The sequence below is a fragment of the Mus musculus genome, chromosome 6 (assembly GCF_000001635.26).
Source record: "Mus musculus strain C57BL/6J chromosome 6, GRCm38.p6 C57BL/6J".
Classification (NCBI taxonomy): domain Eukaryota; kingdom Metazoa; phylum Chordata; class Mammalia; order Rodentia; family Muridae; genus Mus; species Mus musculus.
Genome location: NC_000072.6, coordinates 34,097,413 through 34,112,091, shown reverse-complemented (window position 1 = coordinate 34,112,091; position 14,679 = coordinate 34,097,413). Strand labels below are relative to the sequence as shown.

The 14,679-nt window shown below is 43.9% G+C and overlaps 1 protein-coding gene across 4 annotated transcripts in view; it reads right to left on the bottom strand.

Moving 5' to 3' along the window:
* Nucleotides 1-14,679, bottom strand: part of Lrguk (leucine-rich repeats and guanylate kinase domain containing) — a 104,790-nt gene that overhangs the window by 21,943 nt on the left and 68,168 nt on the right. For 2 of the 4 annotated variants that reach the window (XM_006506713.4, XM_011241496.3), the window contains one exon: nt 1,794-10,420. The exons of 1 other annotated variant lie outside the window; for it this stretch is intronic. In XM_006506713.4, coding sequence (XP_006506776.1) covers nt 8,238-10,420 — 2,183 coding nt within the window. In that variant the 3' untranslated portion in view covers nt 1,794-8,237. Of the gene's footprint in view, nt 1-1,793; nt 10,421-14,679 lie in introns of those variants that run through there. One more of the 4 variants, XM_006506714.4, reaches the window with a different exon arrangement.

Genomic DNA, 14,679 nt, shown 5'->3' with positions numbered 1-14,679 from the left:
AGGATGGAGGTGGCCATGAGGTCCCACTCCTGGGCTGAGGAGCTATTGCCATAGGAGGATGCTGGGGCTGGGGAGGTTTTTCTCTCCTAGGCTGTGTCCCCCAGGTTGCTTGATCAGCAGATGGCCACATGCATACAGGCAGCACAAATAGGACTTCGTGTGTTTAAAAACTGACCAGGACACAAGAGTTGGGTGGATATGGAAGAGGGTGTGGACTTGGGAGGAGTTAGGGGAAGGAGGGTGAATATCATCAAAGTTCAGTGTATGAGATTTTCAAAGATTTAATAAAAATATTTTTAAAAGATAAAAACTAAAGACCAATTTCATTGAAGTAACTGCCATGGAGACCATAAATCACATATATGGTGTACACTCCTCATTTCGTATCTACTGGGTCTTTCTCACGGAACTGTATTATATATAAGCTAATTTAAAATCGTGTTTTCATGTGGGCTTCTTTTCCTCACTTTCTAAGACACGAGCCATCTGTCCCATCATGTGACACAGCCACACTCATTCTGACTGTAGTGCGGCTGTCATTCCAACCGTTTAATGTCTTCCTAGCTGGCAACACAACATCTGAGGCACAGATAATGTGTTTATATTACTTAAACCACATTATAATGCCACAATTTTAGTGACTTGAACTCCAATAAAGAAGAGTTTCATATCATTTAAAATATATTTTCTTAATACATCCGAAGACAAAAGATCTCCCTTCTCAGTTAAAAAAACGAGAGAATTACCCATGGTACAATGCACTGCCTCAAACTTCCTGAGTGTCATCTTAAGTCAAAGTATCTAAATTTAGGTGTACCTTGAGGCAATACTTAAAAAGCATGTAAACTACTTTATAGTCCACAAAAGACACAAGCCCTTCATTTATATAGGCCAGTTAAATTTATTTAATTGCCTACGGTGAAGCGTAAATGCGTTTAATGGAGCGTGGTGGATTTTAAAGTTGCTTTATGGATAGGATCATTACCAGATGCAGGGCAATGCAGAAAGATATGGAAATAACTGGAATGTAGTTCCACATTATCTTAAATGACTTACACCTTGTATGTAGACACATTCCTTTGAAGTTAAACGACTTAAATACTATTTGCACAATGCATCTTAAAGGAATAAGCACAGAATCCAGTCTGATCATCACATACAGTAGAGACAAACCATCTAGGAACAAATCATGTGCGTGCATGCTTACCAGTGCACCACACAGGCTACCTAGGGTAGTTCACACACAGGGCAGGAGAAACCGGCCTATTTGTTAAGGATGGGGTCGCACAGGCAATCACGCAGGTCAGTAAGGACAATTCAATTGCCTCGTGGCAACCAGGCTGTGAATAATATGACCAGTGAACGCTGCAGCTTATTAACCAGTGTTTCTCTGGTAGTCAGACGACTTACACGAGGCTCGTCATTCTTCCAAAGGAGACTCTGTGAATAGCTAAATAAAAGTGTGAAAAGGAGTTGTACGTTAACCAGTTCTCTCTTCCAAAGGAACAGTCTCTGGAAATGGATGACTTGGGAAATAGGCTCCAGTTTTCAGAAAGAAAAAAAAAATTTGCAGTACCCAACGACTTCAAAAGTATTCATTTTCTTCCTCCCATGCAAAGAAGGCTCTAAAAACATGCAGTTTTATTTTATTTTAACTAAGAGTAATTTACCCCTGCCACGATTAATACATACACACAAGTAAACTCCCACAACCCTTTACAAGAAATATGCATAGAAATATACATCATGAAATATACAAGCTTGAAAATGACTCATGACAAATTAAAACATAATAATGTGCTATAGAATGTAAAGTATTTATTTCTAATAGAACTGCTACACAATTTGTGGTGGGAAATGAAAAACATTGGGTTCATTAGGGAGTATTTCCACAAAACTGAAGGTACCAAAAGAAGCTATTTTTCCAAGGCAGAATTGCATCTCAAAAAACATCATGTCTATTTGTGTACTAAGAAAGGAATAATAAGAAGTAGAAAAATCATTTCATATAATGCCCATGATAATTTTCCATAGCAAAATAAGATCCTATGTACAAAGAAAGCAATCTCATAAATCCAAGGAAATAGAGTAATAATGTTCATGTTGCAATGGCAAAATGAATACATTTGCTAAAATATGCGAACAGTGAGGTGCTCTATTCTTCGGTGTCCAATCAAAGGGATAGCTAGCTATTTAAACAGAAACAGACTCCACACCAGGAAAAAGACGCATGCGAAAATATATTCATATACAGAGAAAATGAAGTTCAAAACCTTTTCTTTCTTCCAGACTTTATATTTTGTAATGTCTTCAATGGCGTTCAACCAACAAGCCAGCATTCAGATACTGAATCCAGAATGTTCCAATTAAAATGTACGATAATGACAGAACGTTTTACAAAATGAGTAAGTTTATCATAAAGTTGTTAGTGGATGCTTTGAAGGAAATAAACTATGGGGCGGCAGGGCAAATGTCAAGAGGGGAAGGTTGGTTTATAAGATCTGTAGTATATGGGAAACTGGAGTCAGGGGGAGCTAGCAGTGACAGGCAGGAGGGGACAGAAACCCACAGGGAGCTTTAATGCAGGCCTAAAGTTTCCTTTCCTTTGACCAATATATCTGAGTAAACATTTCTGATGCCCCACACTGCCGCATCTGAAAGGGAATGCCTTGTTGCTAACCTCCCTTGATTTAAGGGACCCTCTTTCCTCAGCCTCTTGAGTAGCTGGGAGCCAGGGTCATACTGCTGCGCCTGGCCCAACTCAGCTTTAGGAACAATTTTCTCTTAGGCACTATTTTATCGCTCGCTTTCCCCAGCAAAGGCTTTTCTGCCTTTCTCCACTTGGATGTTTAGCTTTGTTCTTGGAAACTGAGGGTTCGTAGATCCAGGAGTAAAAGCCACCACAAAGAGAAAACAAAACAGCTATTACCCAGACACGTAATGGTGAGGAGGCAAGCATTTGCTCTCTATACAGTAAAATATATTTGATATCATCAACAAGGTAACAATAAAAAGAACAGATAGCATTTATTGAGCGTGTACTACATAGGCCAGCTGTTATCCTAAGTGTTTGGTGTGTATACCACAAGGAGATTCACCATTGGCTCCAATTTGATGCCCCCATCCCTGTCTTCTGCAGTGGCAGGTTGCCTGTGAATGCCCACTGAAGAAGCCCTCTATCTTAGGAATATTATACTGAAGTATCATTTTTCTAGTATCATCCTAGTTTTGTCTAAGCTCTTTAATTTAGACAAGGCTGAAGTCATAAAGGGATTTTCAGGGAAGATTGTTTCACTTAACAAACACTTCCACTTAAACAGGATACATTGTCCTGTTCTAATTCATGATCGAATGTAATATTCTTTTGCTGTTTACGTGTTAGTGCTAACGAACGCTCATCTCAGTACTAACCATGTAGCAGATGTTGTTCTGGGCGCTTTCAGTACACTCCCTCCCTCACTCCTGACTGTATTGTACTGTGCCTCAAGTTTCCAGGGATGGTTTTGACATTCAGTGTCATTTGTAATTGAGAGTTTCTAAGGTTACAATCATTAGCATCATTTTGATGCTCATGACTGATATCACGTGTTGTCACCACAGTAGGCCTTAAGCCTAGCGGTCTGCATTAGCTATCAGCTAACATTAGCTATCAGCACACAGAAAGAGGGGCAGGCATTTGCTCTCTTCTCTGGATACTTAGTCAACACAAAACCACTATTTCAAACCCTACCACACACGTAGATTCACTTATGGGTAAACTGTGCTGGATACCGTATCAACAGCTCAGTGACCAGAAGAGGAACTCGGAGGCTCCTTTACTGTAACAGTGTTGTTTATAGGGTTGTCATGGCGCAGAGGGCATGGGGACTGACTATTTAGTGGTAGCATCACCATTGATAACGAATGTTTTGAAGTGTTTTGTAAGCTTTATATAAGAGCTTATAGCTATGTATAGGAAGCTTGGATATATTCAGGCTGATGCCAACAATAACAAAAGGTATAACTGCCAGAAAGCCAGCTCCTGCTCCCCGAGAACTCAGTATGAGGTGAGGCAAGACTATCCAGCCAACCTGAAGGGAGACAGAGAAAGCAGGAGACCTGGCAAGCAGGCCCCAGGAACTGGACTACAGCGTGAAAGACTACAATGTGCAGACTACACTGTGAAATTGATTTAGTAGGCCACAACCTACTGCATTTAGAAAATTTAAACTCAACACCATAGAAAATACGAGTCCATCGCCTATGAAGGGTGTCTTAGAATACTTTATTTCCTTTATGTAGTTGTGTTTACTGGGTTGTGATACTGTGAAATATACTTATATCTATGGAACTTGCTCCAAAAACATTCTTTAGGCCAGGGAGCTAATGGAGACTAAGAACATTTCATTTTCTACTACAAAAACACTCTACTTAATGAAAAAGGCATCTGGATTCTTCATAACCAACAAGTAGACCAGTTGTTCTAAGTGGATCATAGATCATAAAGAAAACCAGGCTCCATCCATACTATAAAATCACCCCAGATAGAAGCTTTTTCGTAAGGTGATACATCTGACGCCCGGAGGAGGCCATTCTGTTTCTCTGCAGGTCACCTTGGACTCTTAGAAAGTTCCTTATTATATCAAATTGAAATATACTAAATAGACATGGCAGAAAATTTAGACAGTACCAAAAACATGAATGAGAGAAAAAAATTGCCACAACTTAGTATTTTGGAGCTAACACAAGAGCCAAGTTGACTGTACCTTCTTTGCCCTCTTTCTCCCTCATATGTAATGAACACTGTTTTTCAAATAAATATTCTACATGGTTATAACGGCAACATAAGGCAGATGTCTATGTTGTAAATGTATTTCAAAAATTCTATTACATAGAGTATTTCTAACCTTCATTATAAAATTTGATATGAACATTCTCGTGTACATTCCTTCATGGTAACCCTTGGATCTAGATGATCAGACTAAAAGTGTGCAAACTGTAACTCTTTGACAGAGAGTGGAAAACTGTTCTTCAGAAAAGCATGCTCATCAACTTCCTCACCCGGACAGACCCTAACCTGTTTTATATGTCCCAGCCTGCTATCTATCAAAACAGTCTGTTCTGTTTTAATTTACAACGAGGCCACATTGTTTCTGACACACTTATGGGACAACCTTTACTCCCTTATTTTGTGAGCTATGATTGTGCCTTCTCTGTCTTGTGGGAGCTCAGCTCTTTCCATGTGTGCAGAAGGCTCTTATACCTGGTGGGAATGCCCTCATCATTTGAACACTAAATGCCAGACTTCCCTAAGAAGGTGTCATTACGAGTACAGTGACTTTTAAAGCCAACCCTGGCTTTTCTTTTCCTCTCTAAAGATCATTTTGTGACAAACCCAGTTGGAGGCGATGTGAACTTTGCCGGTTGGTGCAGATGGAGAAATGATCATTTTAAATATTTATTCTCTGCATTGAAAATTACATTTTTTCCTTGTAGCAAGGTAATCAATACTAGCCGCAAAACCCCCTCAGTCTTTCCCACTCCTCTGAAAATGTCCAACAGCAGTGAGTCTGAGGCATACAACTTCAAACCACAGAAATAAAAGAAGCACAAAGGAAAAAAAAACCCAAACCTTTCTTATTATTATGAATACCAGGGCCTAGAGCCTCCTTACAGCAGAGAGACACTTGCTTAGTGTGTCCACTCCAACATGAATGAAAAAGGCAGCAACAAGGGCCTCCAAACGGCAGCCAAAGAGGACACCTGATGTGATTCTGAAGCCTGCTAACCAGGTGAGGCTCTGGTTCCTTACAGCATCCCAAATGCCATATCCAGAAAATGAGTGGTACATCGGGGCGCACCCCTTTAATCCCAACACTCAGGAAGCAGACACAGGTGGGTCTCTCTGAGTTCAAAGTCCACCTGGTCTATATAGCAAGCTCTAGCCCAGGAAGGGCTACACAGTGACACCCTCTCAAAAAAAAGGAAAGAAGGGAGGGAGGGAGGGAAAGAGAAATGGAGGCAACCCCTCACTTGCTGTCTTATATAATCCACCCCCTCCACAGCTAAGCCAAATGAGCATTTGGCCTTCCCTGACACCAGTGCCATCTTTCAGGCCCTTGCCTTGCCCTGTCCTGACTCCCACCATGATGTACCAGTCATTCTGCCTCCAGGATTGTTTTTCTTAACTTTATCTCTGAAGTACACATTGAAGCATCCAGCCCTCCCTTTGCTGCTACAAGATGTGGCTTCCCAAGCTCCTTCTTATGGCACGGGTTAGATAGGCCTATAGGTCACCTGGCGTCTGGGTCCTTCGGAGACACTAGCTGCTCCTGCCTGTGTATTTAGGCAACAGGAAGCATCCCCTACCCCATCTCTCCGCAACCAATTCTACAGCCCTGCAGGTTCAGCTGAGGCATTGGCTTTTCCTTGGAGTTTCCTGGGACAGCTCTAGTAGGCTGAACTCTGTGGCCTTCTCAGAGAGCACTCTTACTACAATCTAGAAAAGCAGACCAACAGGTTTTCTTATCTATGGGGTGCCACATAAATCTCAGCATGCTTTGGGGCTCCCGGGTACCCTAATTACATGGACCTAATTGAATGGACCTTTGTCAGACACGTCTTTGTCAGCATCGTCTTACTCCACACCTAGCTACCATCACTATGTCTGGCTCAGAGAAAGTGCTCCACAAAGGCTTACTTGAGAATGAATTTACTTAATAAACATAAATTACTTTCAAAAATCATCCTATAGCTTTTTATCTTGGAGAAGGGAGATAAATCAGAAGATAACGTCTAATATTATAGTTACAAGAACAGCCTTGTTCGCTGAGAGGCTCCGTTACATCCCCGATTTAAAAAATATCGATGTCCTCTATTGCACTTGACATAACATTTGCTAGTCATACAGGCTTGTGGGCACATAGCTTTTGTATAAGACAAGACACAGGCTCTAGTCATTCTCTACATGATGAAATACGGGACAGTAAACATAGCTTCAGAACATTCCTGTATACATGGTTATCTTCTAACATTTTTTTTTTAAAGAGTGGAATTGAGGGCTGATGTCTTGACTGCAATTATCCTTCCTTCTGGAAATGTAAGTCTCCATCTAGAGCAGTGGACCCAGTGGGCTATGGGTGGTGGTAGCCATGCCCAGGCCAGAGTTGTTGGTTGGAAATGAATGTTTGATCAAAGAGGCAATCGGTCTTTCCTTGGATTTTCTTTTAAATATTAGGATTAATGATGATTTAGATTAATGTCTTTATAACAAAGGTAAGAGATGCCACCGGATGTAATTGCAGAGTTGTTCGTGTTCATGTCCCTGCTATGTAGAGAGAATGGCTTTGAACCATCTGTAGTTCAAAGAATGGAGCCAACATGGAGAACAACAGAAATGAGAATTGATGTGGGTCCTAGGCTCTTGCTTGGTCCAGAAGATAACGAGACCCCTGGTGATGCTCAATAGCTGACCCCTTGTTTCTCTGAGAGCCCCCACCTACCTGTGTCCTTCTGGTAGTTTGGTTATATGAGATGTACACATACTTCCTGCTAATAGCTTTCCACAGGCTAGCCCTGGCTGCACCTTAGTCATTGACAGGAATAGAAGAGAATAATATGGAGAGATAAATGAAGACTGATTCCCCTGAATTTTCTCCCCACAGATTTCTTGGGATTCAATCAGATGCTGTGGCATGAGGAAGGCATGGACCATGAGATTCCTATTTGAAGACGGAAGGAAGGTATTCATTTGGAAAAATGTAGAAACAAAAGGAATTTTCATAACATAGACCAATGCAGACCTCAAACACTTGGCTCGGCCATTGTCTGGCTTGCAGAGATGCACTCTCACAAGTGAACTGCAGGTTGGCAATCCTTAAAAACAGCAAGGTTTCTTTTTGCAGAGTTCCTTTTGCTGCAGCCCCACCCCACCTCCAATAATGTAAAAAGCACGAGGAAAATTTCTAATCTAGAAGTGAATTTTCCTAAGGAAGATGGCAATCTGCCTGGGTTCCGCCATGAAATCCCATTGACATTTGTAGTCGAACACGAGGACCTTTTGATGACACCAGTCATCAAGTGTTCTAGACTGAATCGCTGGCAGCAACCAGCCAGCTGTCTTCCCCCAAGTCTGTCCCATGGGAAGCAGAATTACGACGACTTCTGGGACCCCGCAAATCAAGGTGCTGACCAGTGGCTGCAGAAGGAAGCCGTTGGACTTGCATCCACTGACAGCATAGCTTCTCCGGAGCCAAGGCTCACACTTTGATACTCTGACTGCCCCTGGCTCGCAGTCTTCCTGTCCGGCTACCCTGATCCTCCTCTGACACCTGATTTTGGGGAGCAGCAGGACTTCTGTCCTGTGCTACACCTCCATTTTTTCGGGTTCGTTTTTCTTTGGATTGCTGCTTCGATACAAGTATGCTGTGCCTCTGGGCATAGCTCTGTCTGTTCTCCCTGGTGTCCCTATGGGCTTGTGTCTCTTTGACCCGCAGTTGGCTAGGGGCTGCAATCTCCTCGCCTTCGGGCTTCCCCGCAACCTCTCTCTTCTGAGACTTTTCCCTTTTTTGAGCCTGTTCCCTTTCCCCAGGATGCAGCACGGGAGCAGAACCCTCCTGCGCAGACTTGGCAGGGTCCTGCGGGGGCTGACCCTCTCTGGTTGGCTGATCCTCACCGAGGGCAGTTTCATTTCCTTGAGGTAACCCTTCAGACATTTCTCCATTAGGGGATGTGTGTGTGGACTGAGCCACGTCCTTAGGGGTGGGATTGGTCTGTGCCTTCTTTCTTGGCTTGTGTGCTTTGTGGTTTTTCTCCTGGTTCTGGGGGTCTGCTGGCACTGGTTCAGTGTGGCTCGGAGAAGACCTGAAGTCAAGTGGGTCGGATTCATTTCTTGGAGTTGGCTTGTCGTGGGATTCTAGCTGCGGGGCTGTCTGAGAGTTCCCAACTGGCATCTTTCTCTGCTGTGGCGACTCTTTAGCTGTCTCTTTTTGCATGAGGTTTTTTTTCTTCGCTCCTTTCTGCTTAGTGGGCCCCTGGCTGTGGGGTGTGGCCTGCAGATCTAGAACCTTCTTACTGGAGGCACGGCCTACTTTCGGAGTTTTCTTTTCCCTTGCGGGCTTCGAAGCAGGCCTTGGCTCGGTGTTCTGAGGAAGCTGGGGTTCCGTGGAGGGAGCAGGAATAGTTGGGAGCTGGACTGTGGGTGCCTCCTCTTCCTGGGGTGGGTTGGGGGTGTGCTGCTGGGCTTGTTCCTGGACTGGGGGGCTGATAAGTGGGAGCTTCACCTCACTGGCTTTTCCTACCTGGCCTTGCTGTGGGCTGTGGGCTGTAGGGGGGCTCGAGTTTCGGGGTGGTTTGGATTGGGAAGGGCTGATGGGAGGAAGCTTACTGGGGTCTCCATCCTGAGCTGGAAAAGATCTGGGAGAGGGATTCGGGGTCTGATCTGAGCTTGTCCCCAAAGCCTCTTCCCTGCTGGGAGAGAGAAGCTTGGGTGTGGGTCTCCGGCTCTGGAGAGGAGCCAAGGTCTGGGGCTGTGGCAATCTGGTAGGAGCCAGCCTGCTTCTAGGAAGCAAGGCTCCTGGCTGTTCCCTGACTTTTGTGGTTGAGTCTTGGGGAGGTGGAATTTCTGGGTAAGGAGTACCGGCCCGCATAACTTCTGCTTTGGGGGTTTCCTCCTTCAGAGGTCGTTGAGATCCCCCAGTAGGCTTCTCTACCTCAGTGTGGGAAGGATCTTCTGGAAGAGTGTGCGTGGAACTCCTGGGTGCAGGGTTGGCTGACTCAGTTCCTTCATCCTGCACTCTCTGAGGACTGAGGGAAGCTAAGTCAGCTCCCTGTGCAGGTTCAGATAGGGCTGGGTTGCTAGGGGCTACTTTGGTCTCTCCGGATTCCTTATCCTGGTCTGGCTGAGGGCTGAGCGTGGGAGCAGGAGCAGGCTGAGGGCTGAGTGTGGGAGCAGGAGCAGGCTGAGGGCTGAGTGTGGGAGCAGGAGCAGGCTGAGGGCTGAGTGTGGGAGCAGGAGCAGGCTGCTGGGGCGGCTCTTGAGACGCAAGAGTGGAAGACTGGTCTGCTTTTGGCACGGGCGGTCCAGGCTCATCTTCTGGGCCATCCATCTCGGTGGTTATTTTTGGAGGAAGGTTGGCTGGCTGGCCATCCTCTTCCTTCACCTTTGGTGGTAAGTCCTGGGCCTGCTGAGGAATACCAAGTGCTGAAGAACTGACCTGCTGAGGTACATTAGTCTCCTTCTCAGGGGGTTCGCCCTCCTCAGTTAACTCCTGGCTCTGTGGGAGAGTGGGGTCCTGATTTTCAGGGACCACTGCTTGAGTCTGCACTTCCAGGAAAGCCTCCGTTTTCTGGCCATCGGCTTGTAGTCTTGCCAAGCGCCTGGGGGAGGGGACCAGGTGTGCGGGGACCCCAGAGGCGGTCTTCTTGCTAGAGGGAGCTCCTGCTTTAATACAAAGAGAAGTTAGCTACAAAGGCTCTTTCCTGCTAGAAACTAACATCAAAAATCCTGTTTTCCTGTGGTGATGCACAGGGACCCTTAAAACAAGAAAATCACTCGTAGACCTTCCCCTTCTCCTTGGGGGAGACTAAGTAGCTGCAACTTTCTAGAAGTTAGGACAAATCTAGTGAATTGAGAAGAAATTTAAATGAATAAGCATCCAGATATTTGCTCAAAACCATTTGGATCTGTGGATGATAAAGAAAGTTTCCAAACAAATGAGATTGGTTTTGCTGTTCAATGGTTAAGACATAATCCGAATGCTGCAAGGAGCCTAGCCTGTTTACTAATAATACGCTTGAGGCTCAGAGTTCAGCAGGAACTCAGTGAGTGAGGAGAGGAAGAAGGAAGACATGGATTCGAGGGCATCCTAAGACACCAGGGTCTGCTCCTGGTGAGATGAAGGCTCCAACCCCACCCCCAGCCACAGATTTCTCTGGCTACAGAAACAGCTCGCAGAGGCCCTGGCAATGCTGATGCTGTAGAGAGGGACTGCTTCCTCCAATTCCACCTTCTTAGAGCGGCTCTGGTCTCCCTGACTGCATAGCTCTGAAGTGTGCATCAGTCAGCGCTAACACATCAGCCTGGAATAACCTTGAAGAATCACCTGGGCTCCATTTGGGAGACACCCTGGTGACCCCAGAGTGGTCCGTCTCCAGCAGCCAATGTATCCCTGACCGTTGTCTCCCCTCCACTGAGGAAGGATGGGTTTGTGCCACTTTGGGTTCACAATGAGCCTTCCAGCCTGGTCCTCTTTTGTAACCAGTCAAGCTAGAAGCCCCCAGAGAATGGAAGGGGCAAACGGGCAGACTGAAAAGCCTCCCTCTCGGTAGGGCTCCTGATGATACCCTCGGCTCATCATTCTCATCACTGAATTTATCACAGATAAAAACTAAAACACAACTTTAGTGAAGAAACAAGGTTGGATTAAAAGATGAGGCTAACTCCAGTAGGTAAACTGGCAGAGAACAGGAAGTGGATCAGAGGTGACCGCGGCAAGGGGATTACTGCTTAATGAATATAGAGATTATGTTTCAGATGATGAAAAACTTTGAAAACAGGTGGCAGTGATGGTTACACGGCACTGGGAATGCAGTCGCTGGCACTGAATTCCACACCTAACGTGATTAAAATGGAAAACGAGGGCTGGCACGATTGCTTGCTCAGTGGTCAGAGCTCTTGCTGCCGAGATTGTTGATCTGAGTCTGAGCTCTGGAACCCACGTGGAGGAAGGGACAATCAGTTCCCACAAGCTGTTGACTGATCGTCACAAGTGCATGTGTGTAAGTAAATGTAAAATTTGCCAAAAAAAAAAAATGTGGCGCGTTATAGATGCTTACAGGATGCATGCAACACATGTCTACAACTTTAAAAGAAAAGCATAAGAAGAATGGGACTCAGTGCTGAGGGAGCTCTCCTTTTAATCTTACAGTCGGGCAGACAGGGTTTTCTTTATCTACTTTGATGATTTAACAACTCATGAAATTTGGCTAAATGACCCCATGCCCTTTACTAGAAGATAACAGCACCACTTTATGGGCTGGCAAATTGGTCCATTTTCCCTTTATCATTAATCAGAATTAGGAAAACTATAATTTCATTCCATAACCTTGATGGCAAGACTGCAGGCTGCTCGTTAGTTCCACTTCCTCAAAGTCTCCCCGGAAGCAGCGACTAACTAAGACACAGGAGCTGTACCAGTGGTTCTCAACCTGTGGGTCACGACCCCTGTCAAATGACCCTTGTGCTAGAGACAACTAAGGCCATCAGAAAGGACAGATATTTATGAATCCTAACAGTAGCAAAATTACAGTTATGGGGAATCGATGAAACTAATTTTATGGTTGGGATGACAACACGAGGATCTGTATTAAAGGGTTGCAGCATTATGAAGGGAGAGACAAGTTGCTAATCAATTGAGTTTATTCTTGTTTCATAGAAGCTATATTGTTAACTGCATGCTTTAAAAACAAGCATTTCCTACATTACTATGGGAAAAGTAGGACCGTGCCATACTTAATTGGTATGCACTTAAAATTAATGGCACATCTAAGGAGCTTATCATCACGGTATAGCCACAGCTCTTTATGCATGCATTTGGTGATAATTCACCTAGCCCATCTTGGCGAGGGTTCAGGTTTCCAGGGCTGGGTTGGTGGATGCTGACCGCAGGACACAGCTCTTAGCCTTCCCTTTCTCATTCTGTTTCAACCTTACTGTTGCGTGGACATTATCATCGTGTCCCCAGTGACAAGCAGGCAGCTTACGATTATTAGGGATAAAGCTGTATATCATTGCTTCAAATATTTGAGAACTGTCTTTAGGCTGCATTGACACAGGATTATCCTTTTTGGAAAGATGATGTTACTGAACATAAGATTTCTGTTTGTACTGGGGCTCAGCTCACGGATATTCTTGATCTAGCTGTAAAAAGACTCAGCTTTCCAAGCCAGACTTCAATAATGTGCTACAACGTTACATACGGTTTTCTTCTTCTTCCTTTTTTAAGAAAAAGATGATTTTTCCAAATTTATCTCTATTTGAAATAATGATTACTAGTTAAATTTAAGACAGAAAAGTGAGGCCTCAGATACCCAATCCAGATATATAATCCTTCAGACTAACCTCTCATAAAATTGTAAATACGTATTTTACTTTCTTTCCCTTAAAATCTTAATTATTTTTTAAAATTCTCTATACTAAGATGTTTAATTTCTAGATTATATATTATATATAAAATATATTAACATTATTTTATATATATATCATATTCTATGGTATATCATATATCTTCATATATACACACACACACACACACACACACACACACACATATCTCAATCACAGAAATTAGGAACAGAATAGCTTAGTTCTGAGCAGAGGGAAAGAGGCAAGGCTCCAGCTAGGCCCAGGATGTGTAGCATCCCTACTTGGGGCTGGCTCCTTCTCAGGGAATCTACAGTTTCATGGGAAGGCAAATATGTCTGTGGCCTATGATTTTGCTTTTGCCAATTAGACACAAAGCCTAGACTTTCCTGGGAAGAGAGTTGTGATGGTTTGTATATGCTTGGCCTAGGGAGTGGCACTATTAGAGGGTATGGCCCTGTTGGAGTAGGTGTGTCACTGTGGGTGTGAGCTTGAAGACCCTCATCCTAGCTGCCTGGAAGCCAGTATCTGCCAGCAGCCTTCAGATGAAGATGTAGAACTCTGAGCTCCTCCTGCCTGGATGCTGCCATGCTAATGATAATGGGCTGAGCCTCTGAACCTGTAAGCCAGCCCCAAGTAAATGTTGTCCTTGTAAGAGTTGCCTTGGTCATGGTATCTGCTTATAGCAGTAGAACCTTAACTAAGACAAGGGTCTCAGTGAAAAATTATATACATTGGTTTGACCTGAAGGCATGTCAGTGGGGAACTTTATGTTAATTATATGAAAAACTCGGCTCAGTGTGCGTGCGTGGCCCACCCCATTCCATAGGCAGGGGGTTCTGAGCTACATGAGAACAGAGAATTCAAGCTAAGCATTCACAAGCAAGCAAGTATGCATGCACTCATTTTTCTTGATTGCGAATGTGATGTGACCTGACTTTCGCACAGTGATGAGCTGTCACCTGAAAGCCTTTTTCTCCAAATTGCTTTTTGTCAGGGAATTTGACTACAGAAGCAGCAATGAAACAGACCAGGCCCCATTCACCTGTACTGACCCTACGACCAGGTGACCCTCACTCTTGGCAAGGATTTTACAGTCCTGGAATTCACAGATGCCACTGGCTTAACTCCTGGGGCCACCAGAGATACCCTAAAAGCGTATTAATAAGGACTATATTCATTAGAATTTCAAATATACTCACTTGAATGTTGTCTGATCTCTACAATGCCACTGAAGTGGAAGTTTATCTTTAATTATCAACTGAAAAAAAAAACCTCCCTGTGCAAATTAACTGTAAACACAAGATAAGGTTTTGCCTTAAGAAAACAGTCTTTTTCAGAATATTAAACCTTTTAGAAAAATAAGGTTCTGTTGATGATATAGATCTGATGACTGACTGTAATCCATCCTGTCTACTTTCAAGCTAGAATTCCATTAGTCAATAACAAGATGCCACGGTTTCGATTAGTAGATGTTTCTGAGAAGTTATGACACTTTTATAAATTCTATAACTTATACCTTTCATTAAATCAGATAGGCGTAACCTACTTATTCCAAA